The sequence below is a fragment of the Chlorocebus sabaeus genome, chromosome 8 (assembly GCF_047675955.1).
Source record: "Chlorocebus sabaeus isolate Y175 chromosome 8, mChlSab1.0.hap1, whole genome shotgun sequence".
NCBI lineage: Eukaryota > Metazoa > Chordata > Mammalia > Primates > Cercopithecidae > Chlorocebus > Chlorocebus sabaeus.
Window position 1 is genome coordinate 106,628 of NC_132911.1, and position 24,292 is coordinate 130,919.

Genomic DNA, 24,292 nt, shown 5'->3' on the forward strand with positions numbered 1-24,292 from the left:
TTTCCTGTTTCCTGGTGTATTTTCCTCTACAGTATTGATCACTCTTTAACATACTTTTTGGTTGTCTGTCGCTACCTACAAAAATATATGTTCGCTGTTATATCACCAGTGCCTGGCACATAGATAGTCAATATTTGTTGAATGAATGAATGAATGAATGAATGGGCTGAAAGAACCTTATTCTTCTTTCTTCTGTCAGTTCACACCAAATGCTTTTGGAAAATGCTATATGAACAGGGATCATAAGCAGCAGAGGTTACACACATGGCTGTGGGATAGCCCATCATCCTCAGATAATTGTCTGGAAGGAGGTGGAGTACTTGAGTAGAAATGATACAAGATAACTTCTTCAGGAAATCAGCCAAGTGTCACAGCTTTTCACACAGGCGTGTGATGTTTGCGTATGTGTGTATGAAGAGCTGTCATGGCCTAGAATCACGGGCCTTTAGATCCCTTGTACAGATAGAAAAGTAAAGTCGGAGGCCCAGGAATGCTGTAGGCCACCAAGGTAGAGTCCCTGTCTGTCCTTCTCAGTGTCCGGTCACTTCTCACTGCACTCCCCTCTTTACTCCTAAAGCCACTTTCCCTGACTCTGAATGTGTAACCACGAGGGAGAAAATGTACTCCAGGCTCACAATTTGTGTAGAAAAAGCCCAGCACCTAAAAATAATGTTCACAAAGTTTGTACCTAGAAAACGTGGCCATTTCTATCATGTCTTTGAATTTCCCTGTTTCTCATACATTTTATAAACAAGACAGTAGAAGGAGATTCGTGAACAGCAACTTTAGAACAAGGGGGAAAAAATCAAACCTAGAGCATTCCAGTTTCTGTTTTCTTCTCAGTTTAGGGCTGAGGCACTTTAGCTTCCTGTCTAAGGGACTACTCAAATCTGATTAGAAGCCATTGTGGGCTGGTAATTATCCATAATTTTAGGAAGACAGATGTAGCACCAACTCTGTTCTCTAATAGCAGGCTTATTAATTTTAAATTTGCATGGCAGGAGAATCAGATGGCGAGGTGAGATAAGCATTCAGATGCTTGGTCAATGATAGCTGTTTACTTCCACGTGTCACATGGGGATTTGGGACCCGGGAAGTCCACTGAGAACTGATGATTGTCTGTCCCCTAACCAGCTGGGTTCTTTTTCATCCTGAGCTCAGAAAGATTGCCCCTACTGCAGCCAGGGAAGACAGGTTGTTGACTGGTTAGAAATCATGGTAGGTTATTTTCTCCACTCGCAGTTCGCAGTTGGAAAGCAGAGCTATCAAAAAGTTGTCTCTGTTGTATTTCAAATCTGGGTGTTTAAAAAATTATGTAAGCAATTTAATCATTTCTTTAACAGTAGTTGTGTGTGTTCTTGATGCGAATGAGAGGTGCATTCCCTTGTAAAATCCCTGGGACTTAATAGGAAGATGTGAGCCTTAGAACAGAAGTTGGTTTTATAGATGATCATGTAGATATGATGCTGAGCACTAGACAAAGATGTTGATTGAAGCGATTTAAAAAAATTTTGTCTGAGTTCAGATTTTACACCAATATTTAGAAAATCAGCAAAAGAACTTGGAGGAATGTTCTCAGGCATCCAGTTCAGCCCCCTGCGCACATTGTCATAAAATCCGAGTGTGTGTACAGGGAGACGCATTCCTTTCTGTTCTCATCACTGGTCCTTCCCTGGCTCTGCACCTGCCTGTCATGCGCGTCCCTGTGAAGAGACCACCAAACAGGCTTTGTTTGAGCAATAAAGCTTTTTAATCACCTGGGTGCAGGCGGGCTGAGTCTGAAAAAGAGAGTCAGCGAAGGGAGATAAGGGTGGGGGCGTTTTATAGGATTTGGGTAGGTAAAGGAAAATTACAGTCAAAGGGGGGTTGTTCTCTGGTGGGCAGGAGTGGGGGTCACAAGGTGCTCAGTGTGGGAGGTTTTTGAGCCAGGAAAAGGAATTTCACAAGATAATATAATCGCTTAAGGCAAGGACCGGTCATTTTCACTTCTTTTGTGGTAGAATGTCATCAGTTAAGGTGGGACAGGGCATTTGCACTTCTTTCATGATTCTTCAGTTACTTCAGGTCATCTGGGCATATAAGTGCAAGTCACAGGGGATGCGATTCCTTGGCTTGGGCTCAGAAGCATGACATTGCCCTCTTCCCTACCTTTTCCCTCCTGTGCGGTTCTCTCACAAAGTGAATGGCCTCAGCCACAGCTTCTCTGCAGCTGCATCAGACTGTGGCGACAGGAGTGGTGGCTCCTGCAGGGCCTGCTGTCCCCACTGAGCCCAGTCTTGCTTGCCGCTGGAACCTGGTCACCATTTTGCACCGAAAGTATGTAATTCTACGGAATGAAAGCCAACATGCTGGGAATGGAGGTGTCTTTATCACGGTGCTCTGCATATTTTAATCTTGGGTGGAAAGTATGGAAAAGTATGTGATACCTGTGGTTTGATGTCAGAAGGACGTTGTGAACTTGACGTGGACTGAGGATGTTCAGGTGCAACAGGAACATTAAATGAGACTTCCCCATCTCCCTGTCAGGCATGCACAGGTGTATGGCCACATCTTATGTGTTATCCTTATCTAGAGTGCGCCTTGTCGTCACGTTTAAAGTTACATGATGATATTCTGCCTCATAGAGTAGGTCCCAAACCGCATTCAACACAGAAATGCACTCTTGCTTTTATACATAGAAAGTGCTTTCATATACCAAGTGGGAGAGCAGTCCTAAAATCTGGGCTGGAATCACAGAAGGAAGACTTGGGGAAGCAATAGATTCCCTAATCCAAAGCTGGTTTTTGATGAACCTAGACACAGGACCAAGAGAAGTGAATTTGCCTAAGGCCCTGACAGTGTCTCACGGTAGCATTTGAACCTAGCAGTTTCTTGACCTATTTCTTTAAATGATTAGTCATGCTTCCTCTGATTCCTATATAAACGTATTCCTCATTCATTCTTTTGTTTCAGTGAATTATTGCGGTGCTACCACGTAGCAGTATTTGAGTCAAAATGTGGCAGTGTTTATCCCTTTCCAAGGTTTTTAGTTGTACAGTTTGTCAAAGTTGTGCTAACAGTTTCTTGTTGGTTGCAAGGTGTCCTTTCAGAAGCCAATTGTGTGGTGTATTTATATTGCTTGTTGGAGGTAGTTTGGTTAGAACCTACTTTGAGTGGCTGGCGTGGGCCTGGGGGACAATAACAGCTGCCTGCTTCATGGGCAGAGATGAAGTAATTGCTTCCTGGGAAGTACCATCCTCCTGGCCACACTCTCCAGCCCATTTCCTTTGTGGTGGTTTCCTTGCATCTGCATGGTTCTGACTTCATGTGAGTCTCTTTTATTTTAGCATATGACTTCAGGCTGTGGGGAAGAATGGCCATTTTAGCACAGAGATGCACACAAAGGAACAACTGGCTAAATGTGAGTGAAGACATTCTTGGGGGGGGATTCATTTCTTTTATTCTGTAACAGGCAATCTGGGAAACATTCTGGACATGTGGCCTGTGGCCTGCACTGTCACAGCTCCTCCCTGCAGGATCGCAGATGTTTGGAGATTGTAGTGATAACTGTTATCATTGAGAATGCCATTCTCACAGGCTCTAATAAGTCAGGATTTATTCAGTGTGAATTTGTTAAAGACAACTGTATTTCTAGCCAAATCCATGGGAGACGTTTCTCCTGGCAGTGTTGCTGGGGGTATTCCCATGGCTTAGTCTTAGGGGAGCACACGCCTTTGAATACTGCTGAAGCTGTAAGTACCCAAAGCGCACCGGAGTACTTTTGCCATACGGGGTGTTAGTCACTGATACACGTCTCAGTCAGACCTGATGGATTCTTGACCCCTTCCTTTCTTAATTTTTTAATTTTTATTTTTTATTTTTGTTTTTTAAGAGCACAACCCCTCAGGTGGCCACCATGAATCTCTGGTGTTTTCAGTTGGCTGCAGCCTATTTGCTATCTCTGGTTCAAACATATTCGAAGTCTGATGATGCTTCCCTCTGTTGTTCTTCTGCTGTGTGACCTCCACGCATGCAGGGTTCAAGACTGTCAGAGCTGGGAGCCACCTTCACAACTACCAGGGTTTCCGGAACTTCCTTTATCTAGCCCTGGGGATGGAAGAGATGTCATCAGAGACGGAGGCTTATTAGGTTTACATGCCATTGATAACGAATGAGGAGGTTTTCTTTAATATAAGGGGAGCTTCTTATAATGTGCTTTAGTAGGGTAAAGAAGCTTTTGAGGTTTGCTTTCTCTGGAAAGATAATTTGTGATCCTGCTGTTGCTTTCAACAAAAATATCATTTGCATACCAGTGCATGTTGTATTACTGAGCACTGGCTGACAAACGGTTCTTAACTCGTCATTCACTCCGCCACTGATTTTTGAATGGCATATGTGTGCCAGCTGTAGTAGGAACTTGCTAGACTCTAGAACTAACCCTTATGAAATAGGGGTCCTGGCGGAAGCAAATGCATATAACTATAAACGTTTGAGGGGATATCAGAGGGGGTGCCTATAGGTGCAAACTTCGTTCATTCATTGTCCCATCTAGGAGGTTTTGTGTCTTAGCAGCGTGTTCCATAGCAACACATCCCTCTATCAAAATATTCATCGTATTATTTTGAAATTCTGTGCTTAGATGTGTGTTTTTCGGACTAAGTTTAGAACTGGTTAAGGACAGGCTATGGGGTACGTATTATATATATCTACACACACACATATATTTATATATATATACATTACCATTGTAAATATAGTATATATTTATATATATACTCATATATATATTTCTCCCTCTCTATATATACATACACACCACACACATACACACACACACTTCTACTGACAAGCACAGAAAGTCAAAACTCGGCAAGGGTTCTTTTAGTGTTCATGAAAAAATAGATGTGTTAGTTGAGAGTGTCCTTAAGTTGCCAGGGGAAAGACAGGATGGATTCACAAAGGGAGATAATGTTTTTTTTTTTTCTTTGTTTAACTCTTGAATTCGAAATAATTCAGACTTATGGAAAAGTTGCAAAAATAGTACAGACAATTCCCATATACTCTTCCCTCAGATTCCCCAAACATTTCACCCCATTTGTACTTTCCCTCTCTGTGGATATAATTTTTTTTTTTCTGAAATGTTTGAGAGAGGAAGGTAGAATGCAGGGCAGGGTGAAAGGTGGAAGGAGAGAGGTGGGTTGGGAGGCTTTTTTTTTTTTTTTTTTTTTAAACCTTCTAAGATGGAGTTTCGCTCTTGTCACCCAGGCTGGAGTGCAATGGCACAATCTCGGCTCACTCTAACCTCTGCCTTCTGAGTTCAAGTGATTCTCCTGCTTCAGTCTCCCGGATAGCTGGGATTACAGGCGCCCACCACCATGCTCGGCTAATTTTTTATATTTTTAGTAGAGGGGTTTCACCATGTTGGTCAGGCTGGTCTTGAACTCCTGACCTCTGATGATTCACCTGCCTTGGCCTACCAAAGTGCTGGGATTACAGGCGTGAGCCACTGTGCCTGGCGATTGGGAGGCTTTTGCCGTAACCCAGAGCGCTATGATGAGGGCTGGACCTGGTTGGAAATGATGAGGAAGGTGAGAAGTGGTTAGGTCTGGCACATATTTTGAAAGGAGAGTTTAAATGGGTTGGATGACAAGAGAGAGAAAAAGAAGTTTTAAGGATGATGTCAAGGATTTTGGCCTGAGTAACTGGAAGACTAGAGATGCTGTTATTGGGATCGGGAAGACTATGGGAGGAGTGGGTTATAGTAGGGGGAATCAAAAGTGTGTTTTCCGCATGCTAAATTTGAGGTCAAAAAAGGGATGTCAAGTAGTGTTGGCTGGGTGCCGTGGCTCACGCCTGTAATTCCAGCACTTTGGGAGGCTGAGGCGGGCAGATCACCTGAGGTCAAGAGTTCGAGACTAGCCTGATAATTATTAAAATCGATGATTGATGTTTGCTAATTAATCATATTATTGCTTCTAATACTGCAGGGGGTGAACACCTACCTGTGATGTTGTTCCTAATATCTAGGGACAGAGAGCATGATTTTAGTTTTAATACCACAGTAGGTATACACTCACCCTGTGACACTGATCCTAATATTGAGAGGGGTAGAATATGACATGACTCCCAACATAACAATGAATGAACAGCCACCCGGTGATATTGCTCCTGATATTCATGGAAGAAGCGTATGATATTACTCCCAATATCCCAGGGAGGGTACAGCTCTTCTGTGATATGGTTCCTAGTATCTGGAGGGGGAGAGGATGATAATAATTCCAGTATCGCAGGCTGTGTTCACCCACCCTGTGATATTATTATTAATATCCTGGGAGAGGAAGATATGATTCCCCATAGAGCAGGAGGCGTACACCCAGCCTGGGATATTGTTCCTAATATCCATGGAGAGGAGAGGCTGATGTTACTCCCAATATGGCAGGGGGTGTACATCCACCCTGTGATATTCTTCTTAATATTCCAAGGCTGAGAGGTTGATATTACTCCTAGTATCTCAGACACCGTACACCCCCGTGTGATACTCTTCCTGATATCTGGAAGGGGAGAAGATGGTATCAATCCCCATATCGCAGGAGGTGAACACGTACTCTGTGATATCTTTCTTAGTATGCAGGGAGAGAGAGGATAATATTATTCCCAATATTGCAGAAGATGTACACGTCCCCCCGTGATATTGTCCTTAATATTCCAAGGCACAGAAGACAATGTTACTCCCAATATCGCAGAAAGTGTACACCACACAGTGATGTTGTTCCCATGATCCAGGAGGGAAGAGGACGATATGACTTTCAACCCTTGCACCCTGCAATGCTCTCATCCTGCAACACCGACACCAGCTCAACCTGACATGGGACCAGAGGTGCTGGCTGGGGGTGTTCATTGCTTCTCTGTTCTCCCTTGCCAGACTCAGTAGAGGAAGCTGAGACCGAGCAGCCGCAGGAACAAGGTAGGTTTTGTCCGTGGCTCAGGCTTCTCTGGTTATGAGCTGGGCTTTGGAGTAATGGCAGGGGAGGGGACAGAGGTGAGTACGGTGGGCATTGGATGCGGCTGTCACCCCTCTGTGGTGTGGGCCGGGGACTTGAGAGACATCGCCTGAGGTGGGCCTGAACCTCCCGTCTACTCTGACACTGGAGGCCCTGAGGTTCCACATTTCTTCCAATGAACATGCTGACCCCCGCCTGGTCCCCAACCGAGATGGGGCATCCTTTCCACTGCTGGGACCCACATGTAGCTGTGGGTTCCTTTTTCATGACCTGGAGAAGCTGCAGTTCACCCTGTGCTCTGCCTCAGAGATGGGAGGCCACACTGCCCTCAGCGGGTAGCAGAATTCAGAGCCTTAGGTTGCAGGGGCCTCAACTGAGGTCCCTGAAGGGTCTTCTCCTTCCTGAGGGGAGCCAGGGGGGAAGGGAAGGCTGTTGTAGGTTTGCCTCAGGGAGGGGGTGGTTCCACCCTCTGCCAAAGTCACTGGAGCAAAGGCACGTGGCTCTCCAGCTGCCCCGGAGGCCAGGGTAGTGGCTGGGAGGGGCTGTGTGCCTCTGCTGGGTGGGGGCGATTTCTTAGCTAATCTAGTGTAGTCAAGTCAGACATTTGCCTCTAAATCATATTTATTTATTTATTTAATTCTAAGGCTTTACAGATGAATAAGGAGGCAGTTTGTATTGAACATATTTTTTGCATGTGAGCTTGAAACAGAGGGTCGGTTTAAATCTAGGTTTTTCTCTTCCCAGTAATGCCTCCTTTCATCCCAGGTTTTCCAACAGGAAATGCGCTTGTTTGCTCACCTCTGGGAGGGGGCTTTGGCTAGGAATCCACCAAAGCCAGCAGACACCAGTGGGCTGCTGGAGCAGTCTGGCCTTTGTTAACCCTTTAGGAACCGTGGGCTTCAGGTTTTCAGACCATCCACGGTGAAGGTGGCCACAGGGGCCTGGAAGCTTTCCCATCCTTCCTGCAGGGATGGTCCGTTTCCCTGCACGGAGCTGGGCACATGGGTACAACACCCCTGTCCTGTGCCGTCGGTGGCTTTACCAATTTTGCATAGCAGCTTTTGAGCTGATCCATAGCTCTGATTGGCTGTTGAGGATTTCATGGATTCCTGTACCCCACCGGGGGGCCCAATATGCTGACAGAAGTTACATTTGTAGTTGTGGTGCTGCATATTCATGGGTCCAGTTAGAAGGCTTTGATTCTTTCTAAAGGGAAAGGCATCTCTGAGGGGTCACTGTTCTGACACAGTCTCCTAAAACCTTGCTGTCAGGTGGGCGACAAAACAGGACAGGAGGGTGATTTTGTAGGAGAGTCGGGCCACGGGCCTGCGTGTTCTCTCTGTCCCCGTAGTGCCGGAGTTCGTACGTGCTCCAGGCCCCGAGTTTGCGTTGCACATAATTCTAAAGGGCTCATGGCAAGCTGCGCCGGGGACACAGAGGGCAGGGATGGGGGGACCCTGCCCCCAGTGGACCAAGGACTCACTGCCGGACTCTAATATGTCTAGGTGTTTTTGTGACTTGCAGAAATACCTCCATCTTGTCTGGGCCTGGATCCACAGGAGACCCTGTCGAAGGTGAAGAATGTTCTGGAACAATGCAAGACCTGCCCAGGCTGCCCCCTGGAGCCAGCGTCCTGGGGTCTCTGTGCGGCATCCAGCAACGTGAGCTTGCAGGACCCCGAGGACCCCTCCTTCTTCTTGGAAGCTGAGGACGACTGGGAGGACCCAGAGGCCCTGAGCTCACTGCTGCTGTTCCTGAACGCCCCCGGGTACAAGGCCAGCTTCTGTGGCCTGTACGACGTGGCACTGCCATGGCTGAGCAGCATGTTCTGCAGCTTTAGCTACGAGGAGGAGCTGACTGAGTGCCTGGCACATGCCCGAGGGGCGGCCAAGAAAGCTGGCCTCTTCATGACCAGAGTCCGTGCCATCGTGGACTGCCTGGTGGCCCTGGCCTGGCTTCACGTGCTTCATGGACAGAGCCTGGTGACCCTGAACATCCTGCAGTCTGTCCAGGATGCAGTGGTGGCCAGAGAGGACCAGAGGGTGTAATGGCCAACATGCTGGCCGTGGCTGTGAAGAGGACAGGCCGGACGAGGCAGGCAGCTGAGGGCTACTACTGCGCCTTATGAGCGGCTTGGGACCTGGGCCATTGGAGGAACCAGGCAGTGGTGCTGGCCAATTTCGGGACCCTGTGCCTGCATGCAAGTGCCAGCAGGCTGGCCCAGCACTACCTCCTGGGGGCCATGCAGCTGTTCTCGAGGCTGCCCTGCAGGGAGTGTGGCCGAGACTTCACCCACGTACTCCTGCAGCTGGGCCACCTCTGCACCCGCCAGGGCCCAGCCCAGCAGGGCAAGGGCTACTATGAGTGGGCCCTTCTGGTCACCGTAGAAATAGGCCATGTGGAGAGTGAGTGCCCTAGTTCCTCCTGTGAGCCTTCTGGGGCCACTCGGGTCAGGGCTCACCTGGGGTTTATGATTCAGAAACAAGTGGTGGTTTTTGCACCATCGAAAGTGCTGAGCCATGTCCAGCAGCAGATGTTGGCAAGCGCCCTGGAGACAGGCGGTTCCCATGCAGGGCCAGGCCCTCTGTGGCCTACTGAGGCAGCCAGCTCTTCCTGGTTTGCCCAGGGACCATCCTGCCTTGGGCACTGAAAGTCCTGCATGCTGGGAATTCCTAGACATAACCCTGGGATCAAGGCAGGCTCGGCTGCGCTGGGACTTCGGGCCCCACCATGAGCCAGGCCCTGAACACCAGTTCTTGTGCCCGTGTTATCTGCTTGGTATGTTGGCAGCCTGCGCACCTGTCATCCCACTTCACAGAGGACACGGGGGCGGGTGATTGCCCAAAGCCGCAGAGCAGTTCATGCAAAAGCAGCTCGTTGTGCAGTGTGCCAGGCCCCACCCACAAATGGGGCTTGTGGGGTCCTCGGGTGGCAGAGACTGAGCGTGGGAATGTGAGCTTCAGGCCACAGAAGCCACAAAAGGGTGAATGGCGTGATGGCGGGGCAGCACTTGGCCCTGGGTTAGGGAAGCCTCTTTAGTCTAGAACCAGAGGGTTGAGAGCATTTAGTCAAGTAATAGTTGGTGGAGGAGAGGCTGGTGGTGTAGCCTGTGTGAAGGCCTAGGGGTGAGAGAGTGGGGGTGAGTGGTGGTGAGTGAGTGGAGGTGTGATGGAGTGAGTGGGGATGAGTGGGGGGGTGTGAGCGGGGATGAGTGGGGTGTGATGGGGTGAGTGAGCGGGTTGAGTGGGGTGTGAGTGGGGGTGAGTGAGCGGGAGTGGTAGCGGGGATGAGTGGGGTGGGAGCGGGGATGAGTGGGGTGTGATGGGGTGAGTGAGCGGGAGAGTGAGCGGGGTGAGTGGGGTGTGAATGGGGGTGAGTGAGCGGGAGTGGTAGCGGGGTTGAGTGGGGTGTGAGCGGGGATGAGTGAACAGGGCTTATGCAGGGAGGTGCAGAGTTGGGAGGGAGTGGGTTGGGTGCTGGATGGTGAGAAGCTCTTCTGGAGAGCTAAGCAGGGCCTGGGGCCTCAGGCTGTGGCTTGGCCTTTTCCGCAAGAGCACTGGGGAGCCATGGAGTGCTATCGAACAGTCACTGCAGACTGAGCAGTGAACGGACAGTAGGTGGGCAGGGCTGTCCGAAATCTAGGCCACAGAGAATAGATGAGGAAGTTGAGTCCAGGGAAATGGCTGAGACAAGGGATACTGTTGTGGGACCCTCTGTCTTGCAGCGCTTTGTCATGGCATAGTGAGACCACTCAGAGGTGCCTCCTGTGACCTGGACCAGAGCCCCAGGGGCTGTGACCAAAGCTGCCCATTTCCAGCACAGGCCTGGCACCCACTCCTGGCCCTAGGAGGGATAAGATTTTGGAAAGGACCGTGTGAAGGGGCCCCGGTCCCACACATCTGCCCAAGGAGGGTTGGGGGGTTCAGACCCAGGCTTCTTCCCCAGGGACATTCTCTTACTGGAAGGAGACCTTCCAGGAACCCAGTGCCCCAGCTCCCACTGCAGCCTCCAGTGGCTCTTGGCACAATAGCCTGTGGTACCTCCTCCTACGAGGCCCTCCCCGGGGTGCTGGGGGATTCAGACTTGGAAATGCAGGCCAGGGAACGGGGATCATGCTTCCCTGTCTCCCCACCCTGCGCTGAACGATCGAGGAGACCAAGGGCGGGGCTGATACCCCACATGCTTCCTTGGGGTCATTTTTGAGTCACTTTCGGTAGTTTGTGTCCTTCTAAGAATTTGGCTGTTGTGTCTAGATGGTCTGGTTTGTTGGTGTACAATTGTTCGTAGTGTTTTCGTGGAATCCTTTTATTTCTGTCAGGTCGGCAATAATGTTTCCTTTTCATTTCTGATTTTAGAAACTTGGGTTTGTAATTTTTTATTTCTTCATTTTTATTAGAGATGGGGTCTCATCATGTTCCCCCGGGCTGGTCTTGAATGCTGGCCTCACGATCCTTCCACCTCAGCCTCACAAAGTGCTGGGATGACAGGCGTCAGCCATGGTGCTCAGTCTCTGATTTTAGTCATTTGTGTCCCGTCTTTCTTTCCTCGGTCAGTCTAGTGAACAATTTGTCAATTGTGTTATTTTCAAAAAACCCACCTTCGGTTCTGTTATCTCTTTTGTTTTTCCATTCTCTGTATTTTTACTTTCCATTTCCACTCTCACGTTTATTATTTTCTTCCTTTTATTCACTTTGGGTTTAGTTCTTTTTCTAGTTTCTCAAGGTGGAAGGTTAGGTTTTTGATTTGAGATTTTTCTTCTTTCTTTGAATGTAGACATTTACAGTTATAAATTTCCCTTTCAGCACTGCCTTAGCTGCATCTTGGAATTTTTGATACGTTGTGCTATTTTTATTTTTAAAGACAGAGTTTTGCTCTATTGCCCAGGCTGGGGTGCAGTGGTGCAATCTTGGCCCACTGCAACTTCTACTCAGGTTAGAGCCATTCTTATGCCTCAGCCTCCCGAGTAGCTGGAATTACAGATGTGCACCACTCCACCCGGCTAATTTTTGTATTTTTTTTAAATATAGAGACGGGATTTCACCATGTTTCCCAGGCTGATCTCAAACTCCGGGACTCAAGCGATGCTCCTGCCTCGGCCTCCCACAGTGCTGGGATGAGAGGCGTGAGCCACCGCACTGGCCGGGGCTGTGCGTTTGTTTGCATTCTTCTCAAATTAGTTTTTGGTTTCCCTGCTGGTCTCTTTGACTCACTGGTTGTTTAGGAGTGTGTAGTTTTCACATATTTTTTGAATTTCCCACATTTCCTTCACTGTCGATTTCCAGTTTTGTGCCAGTACAGCTGAAGAACACCTCTGCTTTGGTCTCAGTCCTTCTCCATTCACTGAGGCTCGTTTTGTGGCCTGGCACATGGTCTGTCATGGGGAATGTCCCATGGGTGCTCGAGAGGACTGTGTATTCGGCTGTTGTTGGGTGGCGTGTGTGACAGATGTCCATTCGGCGTACCTGGTTTCCTATGTTAATCTCCGGAATGTTTCTGACACTAGAAAATCAGGCTTTGGGAGAGGCCAGTGAGCCTGTGGCTAGGGAGCCTGGTTGCATGAGAGAAGCATGTGTGGGAACGCCAGGGGCCAGCTTTGAATCCCATTCCCCCAACATGATGCCATGTGTGGCAGACGTGATGCTTGGCTTTGCTCTCTCAGGGTTCCATCTGTGACAGGGGCCACTTGTGCCCCTGGCCTCATCAGCTCAGGCTGAAGGCAGCCCTGATCCTGGCCAGAGGGTCTTTGTGAAGCAGAAATAGATGGCCTGGTGCAGGTGCCAAGCCCCTGCTGTTCACTCTGTGTCCATCCACAACCTCGGCCCTGGGAGTTGTAAAGAAGGCCGGCCTGTACCATGAGCATCTACACCAAGATGTGCCCATGTCACAGTGTGCTTGGCGTCTGCCCTGGCACAGGTGCATGGCCTGTCTGCGCTCAGGCGCCCCGCCTATGGGGTCCAGGCTCACAGAGGTGTGAAGGAGGCAAGCAGGGGCCTCCGAGCCCAGCCAGCCTCGCTTCGATGCTGGGAGACTAACGTCTTCCATTTTGTCTTCTGCCCAGACCAGCTGCGGGCCGTCCAGTGGCTGTGCTACTTCTACAGCGCCGTCATGCCCAGCGAGGCCCAGTATGTCATCTACCACGATCTCCAGCTCTCCCTGGCCCGCAAGGTGGCCGACAAGGTGCTGGAGGGGCAGCTCCTGGAGACCATCAGTCAGCTGTACCTGTCCCTGGGCACGGAGCGGTAAGGGCTGGTTTTGCAGTGGTGGAGGTGGGGGCGGGCAGGGAGAAGGGCACAGGGAAGCTGGCCCAGGGCCCAGCAGCCCCTCTCCTTTTGATCATTTGGTGCTTTGGCATCAGATGCTTTGAGCTGGCCGGCCTGGGGTCATCCCAGGGCTGCTGCTGGCCCATGAGTCCCAGCTTGAGCCTCCCTTGTTGGGGCAAAGGTCACCTCAACCCCAGCAGAGGCAGTAGGTGCACTCTGGGCTGTTCTTCCTACTATGGTGGCTTTTGTCATCTTACCTGTGCCTGCCCCGAATCTTCACTCCTGGCCTTCGTCTGTCCCCTTAAATGTGACCACAGCAGCCACCTGTGGCTTCTCTCCCACAGAAGACAGATCCAGTTGTGTCACCTGCTTCCCTGGGGCAGGGTTTCAAGGTCTCACATCCCATATTTGGCCTAGTCAGCTTCCCCCAAGCATCCTGACCTGGTGGGGTAACCATGGCCCTGACCACCCCACCCATAGGGCCCAGTGACATTGCTGCAGTCCCAGCCCCTTGAGTGTTGGACTTACTGAGAGAGCAGAGAAGGAGCCAGATTCCATAGGGACCTGGGAGACTGACTGTAGTCTTGGCCTCAAGTTCACAGAAGGAAAATGGGCTAGTGTGCTAGAGCCATGCTTCTCAAAGTGTAGTCCCTGGACCAGTAGAGCAGCATCCATGTCACCTAGGAGCTTGTGGCAAGTGGGAGTTCTAGGGCCTGCCCCAGGCCTGTGGAGTTGGAAGCTCTGGGGGCAGGGCCAGCAAGCTATAAGGACAGGCCTCCGGGTGACTGTGATGCCTGCACACCTTGAGAACCATCGGCCTAGATAGCCTCTGAACACTAACGGCTCCTGGTGCGTCTGGAAGAGACACAGGCCATGACTGGGAGGCAGGGGAGATGGACTAGCACACTCCTCCTGCCACAGGGCAGCATGATGCTCGATTCCCTCAGAAGGATGTCCTTCATCTTTTCCATGCCGTGTGTGTTCACTCTGGCCATCCCAGCAGCCTGGGAAGGGCAGAACACTGCACACACAAGAGGGCCGTTCCCAGTCCCCACATGCCAGATTCATCTGTCACCAGACCCACGGGAGGAGGCAGACTGGTTCCAGGAGGATGAGAGCCCTTGTTCTGACACCTGTGTCTGATTCCAGTGATTCCAGGGCCTACAAATCCTCTCTGGACTACACCAAACGAAGTCTGGGGATTTTCATTGACCTCCAGAGGAGAGAGGAGGCACATGCCTGGCTGCAAGCAGGGAAGATCTATTACCTCCTGCGGCAGAGCGAGCTGGTGGACCTGTACATCCAGGTGAGTGGCAAGGGATGCAGGAGGACTCCTGTGCTGTTCACTCTCTGTCCATCCACCCATCCATTCACCCTTCCATCATCTATTTACCTGTCCATCCTTCCATCCATCCATCATCCATCCATCATTCATCCATCCTTTTATCATCCATCTATTCACCCGTCTATCCATCCATTCACCTGTCCATCCACCCATCCGTTCATCCTTCCATCACCTATTTACCTGTTCATTCTTCTATCCATCCATCATCCATCATCCATCCACTCGCCTGCTCATCCTTCCATCCATCCATCCATTCACCTGTTCATCCATCCGTCCCTTTATCATCCATTCATTCAGCCACCATCCATCCATCTGTTCGTCCGTTCATCCTTCCATCATCCATCCATTCACCTGTTCATCCATCCATCATCCATCCATCATTCATCCACCTACCAATTGATCCTTCCATTCATCCATCCTCTCACCCATCCATCCATTCACCGTTCGTCCATCCACCCACCCACCAATCTACCTATTAATGCATCCCTCCATTCATCTATCTGTCCATTTGTTTATCCATACATTCGTCTGTCCACCATCTATCCATCCACATGTACATACATCATCTACCCTCCACCCATCCATACATTATCTACCCACCCATACATACACACATCATTCCACCCACCCACCCATCCATCCATTCATCCATCCATCCATCCAAGCATTCATCTATCCACACACCCTTCCATCCATCCATGTGTCTTCATCTCGTCATCCATTCATCCATCCATCCACTCATTCCTAAGCCACTGCTGAGCACCTGTTGTGTGCCTTTTCCCTCCCTCCAACTGGTTCCCTCACATCCTCCTCCAGTGGCCAGCATCTTCTCCCTGAGGGCAGAGGCACGGCCCCTCACAGTGCACAGCACTTGCTGGTATACAGCACATCCTCAAATAATGTGACCACTCAGTTAACACACAGAAGAACTTGCTCCAAGCGACATGTGGCACACCTCCTTACAAAATGAATCTATCATAGTGGCTGTTTTCAGAGGCTTTCCGAAACACTGTGTGATCTGGTACAAATTGTGAAGCCCAGGAGCCTGGTGAAGCTTTCATTATTGAGCACCTGCTGTATACCTCCTTGAGCTGAGGAGAGGGATCAAGAGCTCATGGCCAAGAGGGGACCAGGCCCACCCACAAACACTGAAACACTGCTGATGTGGCAGGGATGTGACAACGCAGAAAGGAGACAGGGGCTGGGCTCCCAGCAATTTAGGGGCCACGGAGACTGGTTTGAGTGCAGGGGGAGTGGGCTAGGGCTACCCCTGGTGGTAGGATTCACAGGTGTCGGGCTCCTGGGCTGCAGCTGCTCAGTCACCTCCTGGCACTCAGGTGCATCAGTTCATTGTCCTCATGCCAGTGGTGGGGGCAGCCTCCATGCACAGGGTCTGAAAAATGCTCAGGTGTACCTGTAGTGTGTGGGAGAAAAGAGGCTGGCAAAGGTGCGCGTAGCCACGTTGCTAGGTGTGGGTCTGGAGCGAACTTCTGTCTCCTTTCAGGTGGCACAGAATGTGGACGTGCACACAGGCGACCCCAACCTGGGGCTGGAGCTGTTTGAGGCAGTTGGAGACATCTTCTTCAATGGGCCCTGGGAGCAGGAGGAAGGCATGTCCTTCTACCGAGTGAGCTGGCCTGTGGGCTGATGTGGGTGGGCCTCAGTGGGGCACCTGGTGGTCTGAGGCATATGACCATGCCGCTGCCCGGGAAAAACGCTCGGAGCCTGGACGTGACAATTGCTCTACCCTTGTACCTGATGACCTCAAGCAACCATGAGTGGGAAGTCCTGTCCCCATCTTCCAGATGAGGAAACTGAGGCTCAGAGAGGCACAGGGACATGTCAAAGGACACACAGCATATCAGTGGGAGGCCCAGGTCTGCATGTACCCCGAAGTGGGACGACTTCTCCTTTCCTCTGAGCTCACAGTGTGGCTCAGCCCTGGGCACAGATCAGTGTGGTGTTTCTAGAGCAGAGAGGAGGTTGGCTCCCCCCAGTCAGACCCCCAGTGCTCAGGTGGGAGAGGCTGGTTTGAGGCTGTCGGGAGTAGCTGGATGGGCCTCAGGTGACTCTTCAGCCCCCAACTTGGGTGTCTGAACTATGTGTTATCCCACAGCACAGAGCTGTGTCGAGGTGCAGGAGTAGCTGGGGTGTGGGAAGCTCCAAGCACATGTTTGAGCTCTGACGAGGACTCTGCGCAAGGTGGGTGCTGTGGGAAACCTGACCCCACCTGCCTGTGTGGTAGGACCAGGCCCTGCCCCTGGCAGTGACTACGGACAACCGCAGGGTGGAGCCGCAGCTACAGCTGTGCAGCAAGCTGGTGGCACTCCTGGTCACAATGGAGAAGCCACAGGAGGGCTTGGAGGTTGCCCACATGGTCCTAGCACTCAGCATCACTCTGGGTACGTCCCCTGAGCCCCCACCCTGCCAGGACCCACACTTTGCCAGAGCCCAGCCTCTGGGTCTGCAGGCCAGGAGCTAAAACAGCTGCTGGATTTTCCTGGTCTCCTGTCCAGGCAGGCAGATCTGCCCAACTGGCTTCCCCGTCCGGCTGTGAGGAACAGCCCGAGGTCTCTCACGCAGTGCAGAGTTCCCTGCCTGACTGAGCTCTGCTTCCTCTGCCTGTTCCCGCTGCTGACCACAAGGGCCGCCCAGTGTGCCCTCTGCCTTCTAGACATGCCAGGCATCTCGTTGGTCCCTGTATGTGCCAGGCTGAGTGGCATATTCCCTTTGTCTTGTGCCTTTCCCACCGTCATCAACCACACGGCTCTCTGGCTGATAAAATCCCAGTTCCCCTTCCAGCAGTCTGCCCCTTAAGGCCGGGCATCCCCTGGTGCTGTGCCAGGGTCGTCTGTCCCCCTCCAGAGACAGCGAACCCTAGGCAGGCCACATGTGCCAGTGCCTTGTGTCCTGTGGACCAGTACACAGTAGGTGTGCAGCTGACTTCCCAAGGTAGGGGGATCTGATCGTGACACACCCAGGAGGAGTCAGATGTCACATCTGTGGGTTGCCTGCAGCTGGGGTACCCGGGAGCACCTGAACTGCATGGGCTCCCCTGGTTAAAACCAGTGAGCAGAGGCAGGTGGCTATGTGTAGACACAGAGCTGGGCCATCCAGGTCCGACTTTGCCAAAGCCTCACAGTAGACAGGGGCAGGCCTTATTAATTCTGCTTTCCAGACGGGAAAGTGAGTCTGGTGACCACAGGTGCCTGGAGGCAAGCCACGAGTGCTGCCTGGGGTCTGTATACCTGCTCCTGAGGGGCCTGTGCCCTGCCTGCCCCAGGGAGCCACGTCCTCACACCTGCCCCTTTGGCCTGCACCCCAGGGGACCGGCTGAATGAGCGCATGGCCTACCACCGGCTGGGCCATGACAAGCTGGCGGAGCACTTCTACCTCAAGACCCTGTAGCTCTGCAACTTGCCACTGGGGTTCGACGAGGAGACCCTCTACTACGTGAAGGTGTACCTGATGCTCCGTGACATCATCTTCTACGACCTGAAGGTGGGAGGGAGGGGCAGGGCTCGGGGTGTTCCCAGTCCCCTTGGAGTGGGATCTCCACCCAGACCCGAGGCCTGGGTTCCAGCCTTCCTTAGAAATGGCCCAGTGGCCGCCCTGGAGCTCTATGCCCGGCTGGAGGAGCCAGCAAGGTTAGCAGATACAATTCAGCTCCCAAGATGGCCAGGCCCCACCCTCAGGAACTCAGTCTCAGCCAGGGAGGCTGACACATGAGTGGGCAATGGTGGCCTCTGGGTTAAGAAGGAGGATTGTAGTCAGGGAGGCCCTCCTGGAGGAGGTGACATCAAAGCTGAGTCTTGACAGTCAAGTGTCAAGGTGCATTTAACAAAGAAAATAGGGTCGGGAGAAGGACATTTCGGAGGACAGCATCATCCTCACATTGAATCCACGTTGCAAGATCCAACCCAAATCCTGGCACCTCCTCTAGGAAGCCTGCGCAGGGTGCCAGCCTGCACGGAGCAACTCCTTCCTGGAGTCCCGAGACACCTTGAATCTTCACATCACCCAGGAAGGGTGGGGTGGGACCAGTATCTTACCATTGGGTTCACAAACAGGGAAACCCCAGCTCAGGGCAGGTGCAGTGGGGCGGGGCCCCAGCCAGCCAGGCTGAGGCCTTGCTGGGTCGGGTGTGTCTGGAGGGGACGTGCTGTGCTCTGTCTGCCCCAGCCTTGCAGGGCTGGAGAGCTAGGACTGGCAGACTCAGACCTGGGCTGTCTCCACCCCTCTGCCCCGCAGGCACCGCCCTTCCTTAGCATCACACCGGCACCGCGTCAGTACTCGTTATGGGCTGAGGGGCCAGGGCACTCCAGTCCAGGGGCCGAGATCTTGGAGGCCTTAGAACAACTTGAGGAGTGGGGCAGCCCTAAGACCCTGCCCTGTATCCCCCACTGCAGGCCTACGGAGGCCCGACATGCCTCAGCCCAGTGCTGGCGACACCTGGTGGTCAGATGTGGTCCCTGTGGCCTCCCAAGTCCCAGCCAGACATGGAGGTGCCAGGTGTCAGGCCCAGGGGGACGCTGCTCACTGCTCAGGGGCTTGCCTGGGACCCAGGGGGACGGGCCTCCCAGAAGAGGCCTTTCTCTCTCTTGGTCAAGCCTGCCGCCCACTCCGCCTGTCCAGGAGAAAGGAAAGCGCCAAGTAGTACCTGAGAGGCCAAAGTCCATGGTTGGGGTCGGGGGACAGTGGCCTCCTTCACCTCCTTCCCATGCACAGCCCTCTGGGCCTCATCGTGAGTATGCTGTCAGCGCAGGCCAGCTTCCCACAGGGAGGCCCCCTTGGAATTCCCCAAGGGCGGCTGTCTTTCCAAGGCTACACCCTCCTCCTTGTATAGGAGGCTCTGGACCCAGGGCCCAGAGGAGTGGGAGAAAAAGCCGGGCTGGATGGGACCTGGAAGGCTGGCAGAGAAGCAGGGGTAAATGGGCATCTTTGCCAACTGCCTCTAAAATGGTGTCCCCTTTAGTCTACACATGAGAGTGAGCCCTGGAATAGGGTGGATTAGGTGTGTCCTGGCTCAGCCTGCCACTCAGTAGCTGCTGTACACACTACAGGCAGATGAAAATGCACACAGGCACAGGCACACACAGGTGCGCGCACACACACAGGGACACGTACACACAGGCACATGTAGAGACATATGCTTTGGCTGGCTCCTTCCTGTTTAGTTGGGAAGTCCCCACCCCTTCAGGAAGCCTTTGCCTTTCACTCCTGGCTGAGTCTGGGACCTCCTGGGCTTCCCTCTGCCACAGCCCGGACCACCCTGTGTGGTCAGTGTTCACTCCCAAGGCCCTCAGACTGGGAGCAAGGACGTTAGGCTCAGCCACGCACCCAGCACAGAGTCCAGTGTTCGGCTGGGCTGGGGGCATTGGATGAGCAGTGGCGGTGACTTGGGGCCTTCTCACGCCCCTGCTGTGTGTGTGGGGTGGGACAGTGAGGGAATGGACTGCTGCATCTTGGACTTTGTCATTGGGAGCCATCTTGAGATGGTAAAGAGGGACAGGCCAGGCATGGGTCTTAGAGAGGTCCCTTAGGTGACCCCCATGTGGAGGAGGAGCCTGGGGAGAAGCCGGGTGGGGGATGGGAGGGTCAAGGAGGAGGTCTGGGAGATGGCATCCCATCCCAGCGATGGTGAGTTTGAGCCAAAGATGCATTGACAATGAGAGTGGATGTCTGGGGAGTCACACTCCGTCAATATTTCAGGGAACATTGCCAGAGTGGACACCTGTGAGATGGTTTTCTACCTGGCCTGGCCCCTGGAGGGCCTGGAAATGGTCAGCATGGACAGGGGCCAGAAGGGAGCCTGGGTCACTCAACACTGTGCCCCTGCTGTGGCTTGGAGCCACGGGTCCTGCATGGAACTCTCAGAGCAGGCACGATCTGCCCTGACCTCAGCCCATGGGGAAAGCAGCCACTGCCTGCAGAGAGGGTGGCACTGGGGCAGGAGGCTTGGGGTGAGTGGGGTGTAGGGACAGTCAGGAAGGCTTCCAGGGGTATCAGGGTCGTCCCCACCTCCTGCAGCTGAGACCACAGCAGTGTCACAGGCTTCGGGGTTCATGGGGTGAGCCAGCATTGGCTGGACATGTGGAATGACCTGGAGACAGGAATGGCCTCTGGGAAGATGGGCTCCGAGTCCCCCTTTTGCTGAGCATGGCCTGTCCCCTTCAGAACCCATTTGATGCAGCCGGGTACTACCAGCTGGCACTGGCAGCTGCCGTGGACCTGGGCAACAAGAAGGCACAGCTGAAGATCTATACGCAGCTGGCCACCATCTCCCACAACTTCCTCCTGGACCGCGAGAAGTCGCTCTTCTTCTACCAGAAGGCCAGGACCTTTGCCACCGAGCTCAACGTCCACAGGGTCAACCTACCTCCTCTGCCACACTGCGGGTGGGCCCCTTGGTTGACCCCAGCCACCCTCGCTGAGGACAGCATCCAAGGGAGTGGGTATTGTGCAAGGAGGATGGTCTCCTGCCTCTCCTGGTGTCTCCCATGGCTCATTTTCTGGGAAATGGAGGAATGAAAGCAGGGTTCATATAGCAATAAATTTTTTTTTGCAATAACATACCGAAGTCCCCAGGGCATCCTTCCCTGTGTGCTTCCTGGGCTGGGTCTAGGGGCCAGCTCCTTCCCTTGTGGCAGCCCTCTGATCTTGGGGATGAGAAGGACCCTGAGTCCAACAGACCTGGGCCAGGTCACCATGAGCCTCGGTTTCCTCGGCGGCCAGAGGGGAGATGGTGGTGGAACTCCCTGGGCAGCTCCCTGCTCTCCCTGCTCAGAGCTTTTACTGCAGGTCTCGTACTGCCCTTGCCTTTAACCTTCAGGCCACTATGCCCAAATGTGGGGGCTCCATTGAAGAAATAGAGGCACAGAGAGGTTAGGTGTCTGGCCCACCGTCACACAGCAGGTAGGGGTGGAAACGAAGAGCCCAGTACACTGACCACCACACCACCCTGCCAGCCTGCAGCGAGGAAGGTGTCCCCCATTAGGACCCAAGGTCAGCTCCTGGAGCTCTCTTGTGGTGTCAGGAGAGCCACAGGCCAGTGAGGGTGGCGACGGGGATCCCTCACTTAGTCTCCTCTGCTCCCAGACTTGGTTGGGCCGAGCCTGGCCAGTCCCACCTCTGGCCACTGGTCAGCCCTGCGGGAAGTGAGATGCAGGGATTTCCACCTGTGTAGACGCTGCTACCCAGTATTGAAAGCCTTATCTGGGCTGACCCCAGCCATCCCCACATGCCCCTCCCCTTCTGGCCCCCGGACCTCATCCCAGAGCCAGGAATCCCAGGTTTTCCTTCTTGGAATCTCTTGGCCCCAGGGAATACAGTTCACACGGTCTATTTGCCAGTTTACACAAGAAAACAGAGGTTCAGAGACTATGGGTGTCCCACGTGATTCTCACGTACACTGCACTCTCCCAGGCCCCTCTTTTAAACACTTCAAATGAGGTGACTTTCACATCGCATGCAACTATTTCAACGCGAATAATGTGGTGGCATTTGTGCATTCACAGTCCTGTGCAACCACTCACGCCATCTAGTTTCAAAATGTATTCATCTCCCCAGAAGAAACCTCCCATCCTCAGTAAGTAGTTACCCCTCCTTGGTATCCCCCAAGCCCCTCGTTTAATGGAAGGGGAAACTGAGGCCCCGAGAGAGACTTGCCAGTGGGCGGAGCTCTGATAATAAGGAATCAGGCACCCATCTGCTGGTTCAATCCTGGGTTGGTTTTCCACCCAGCAGAGGTGACAGAGCCAGGAGGTTCTGGGACCCCATGCTTGCAGCCAGAGCCCTACCCTGAGCCTCCCCAGCAGGGGGCAGCAGAGAGCTTTCCAGAACCGGCCGCGGGGCTGGTGGGAAGCAGCGGGTCAGAGCTGCTGACAAACCTCACGAAGACCCCAGATCGCTGTCTCTGTGGGTTGGGTTTGGGAATTGGAGAGGAGGCCGCATGATTGGAAACTTGAAGACAGCACGGCCTGGCTGGAGCAGCCGGAAGCGTCGTCACGTTGAGTGAGGACACAGACCTCCTGCCCGCTGGGCCGGGCCTGCAGCCATTCTTCTCGGGGTGGGGCCCGTAGGTCCGGGTTGCTCTTGGTCCCCGACCTGCCTCAGAGTCCGGGGGGCTTTGGAACTCTGCCTCCCCATCTCCACCCACCCTGGCTGGTGCCATGAGGGGCCTGGATCCTGGGATCCTGTTCCTCTTGGGCAGAAGAGACTGGGGGACCAGAGGAGATGATGGGTCTTCAAGCCCCACATTCAAACCCCAGCCCACCACTGACAGTCTGGGGGTCGGGATGAGGGAGTTGATGTCTCTGAGCCCCAGTTTTGTCACCACTAAAATGAGGCCGACATACTGGTGCAGAGTGCCAGCCCCCGGGCTAACAGAGACCTGTTTCCTACTGGCAATACCTCTTACTCCTAGGAACAGCTCCAACAACCACACACTAGGGAACACTCAACCCAGGCCAACTTGTCAGAGGCACGTGAACCAGAGCGACTCCATCTTGAATGGGGGCTGGGTAAAGGGAGGCTGAGACCTGCTGGGTCGCATTCCCAGGAGGCTAGGCATTCTTAGTCACAGGATGAGATAGGAGGTCGGCACAAGATACAGGTCATAAAGACCTTGCTGATAAAGCACGTTGCAGTAAAGTCCGCCAAAGCTCACCAAACCCAAGATGGCCACGAGAGTGACCTCTGATTCTCCTCACGGCTCATTATATGCTAATTATAATGCATTAGCTGCTATAAGACACTCCCACCAGCGCTGCGACAGTTTACAGATGCCATGGCAACATCTGGAGGTTACCCTACGTGGTCTCAGAAGGGAGGGCATAAATTCTCAGTTCTGCGAATTGCCCACCCCTTTCCTGGAACACTCATGAATAGTCCAACCCTTGTTTAGCGTATGATCAAGAAATAACCATGAAAATGGGCAACCAGCAGCCTTTGGGGCCACTCTGCCTATGGAGCAGCCATTCTTTTTTTCTTTCTTTTCTTTTTTTTTTTTTTTTTTTTTTGAGATGGAGTCCCGCTCTATTGGCTGAACTGGAATGCAGTGGCGTGATCTTGGCTCACTACAACCTCCACCTCCTGGGTTCAAGTGATTCTCCTGCCTCAGCCTTCCTAGTAGCTGGGATTACAGGCACCTGCCACCACGCCCAGTTAATGTTTTGTATTTTAGTGGCGACAGGGTTTTGCCATGTTGGAACAGGCTGGTCTCGAACTTCTCACCTCAGGTGATCCACCTGCCTCGGCATCCCAAAGTTATAGGATTACAGGAGTGAGCCACTACGCCTGGCCAGAGTAGCCATTCTTCTATTCCTTTTCTTTCCTAATAAACTTGCTTTCACTTTATGGACTCGCCCGGAATTCTTTCTTACGTGAGATCCAAGAAACCTCTCTTGGGGTCTGGATCGGAACTGCTTTCCAGTAACAAACTTGCTTAACCTCTCAGACCCTTCGTCTCTTCATCTGTAACCAAAGACAAAGCCTCCCCCGAGGTTCCAAAAGTGTGGAGAGAATGCATGGGAAATGAGGGGCACAGATTTGGTGTGCAGAACCAATATCACAGACTGGGTGTCAAGCCACTGTCGTACTGGAAATAATATCATGCTCTCCCCCACAAGTTATGAGGAACAATATCCCAGAGGGGTGTGTACCTTCTCCAGTAGTGGGACTAGTATCATCATCTCTTCCTTTAGATG

The 24,292-nt window shown here is 52.6% G+C and overlaps 2 protein-coding genes across 11 annotated transcripts in view; both read left to right on the forward strand.

Annotated features, from left to right (window-relative positions):
• The window catches only part of LOC119623523 (SH3 domain and tetratricopeptide repeat-containing protein 1-like), a 31,762-nt gene extending 21,927 nt beyond the window's left edge, over positions 1 to 9,835 (forward strand). For 6 of the 7 annotated variants that reach the window (XR_012093589.1, XR_012093590.1, XR_012093593.1 and 3 more), the window contains 2 exons: positions 6,763 to 6,943; positions 8,505 to 8,581. Coding sequence is in view for 1 of the 7 variants with exons in the window: in XM_073017885.1 (XP_072873986.1) it covers positions 6,902 to 6,943; positions 8,505 to 9,028 (566 nt within the window). In the remaining 6 variants the exon portion in view is untranslated. Of the gene's footprint in view, positions 1 to 6,762; positions 6,944 to 8,504 lie in introns of all 7 variants that reach the window. The other variant, XM_073017885.1, reaches the window with a different exon arrangement.
• Positions 9,223 to 21,160, forward strand: LOC140712158 (SH3 domain and tetratricopeptide repeat-containing protein 1-like). 4 transcript variants are annotated; one of them, XR_012093588.1, is made up of 6 exons: positions 9,500 to 9,758; positions 13,039 to 13,219; positions 14,390 to 14,546; positions 16,090 to 16,195; positions 17,911 to 18,086; positions 20,763 to 20,871. XR_012093588.1 is itself a non-coding variant. In XM_073017881.1 (5 exons), the coding sequence occupies exons 1-5, from the start codon at positions 9,223 to 9,225 to the stop codon at positions 21,114 to 21,116; spliced, it is 978 nt and encodes a 325-aa protein (XP_072873982.1). In that variant the 3' UTR covers positions 21,117 to 21,160. The 4 variants fall into 4 exon arrangements, 3 of the variants coding, with proteins under 3 accessions (XP_072873982.1, XP_072873979.1, XP_072873981.1); XM_073017881.1 differs by lacking the exons at positions 9,500 to 9,758; positions 17,911 to 18,086 and adding an exon at positions 9,223 to 9,385 and having other exon boundaries at positions 16,090 to 16,212; positions 20,763 to 21,160; XM_073017878.1 differs by lacking the exon at positions 17,911 to 18,086 and having other exon boundaries at positions 16,090 to 16,212; positions 20,763 to 21,160.
• Positions 21,161 to 24,292: the final 3,132 nt, after the last annotated feature.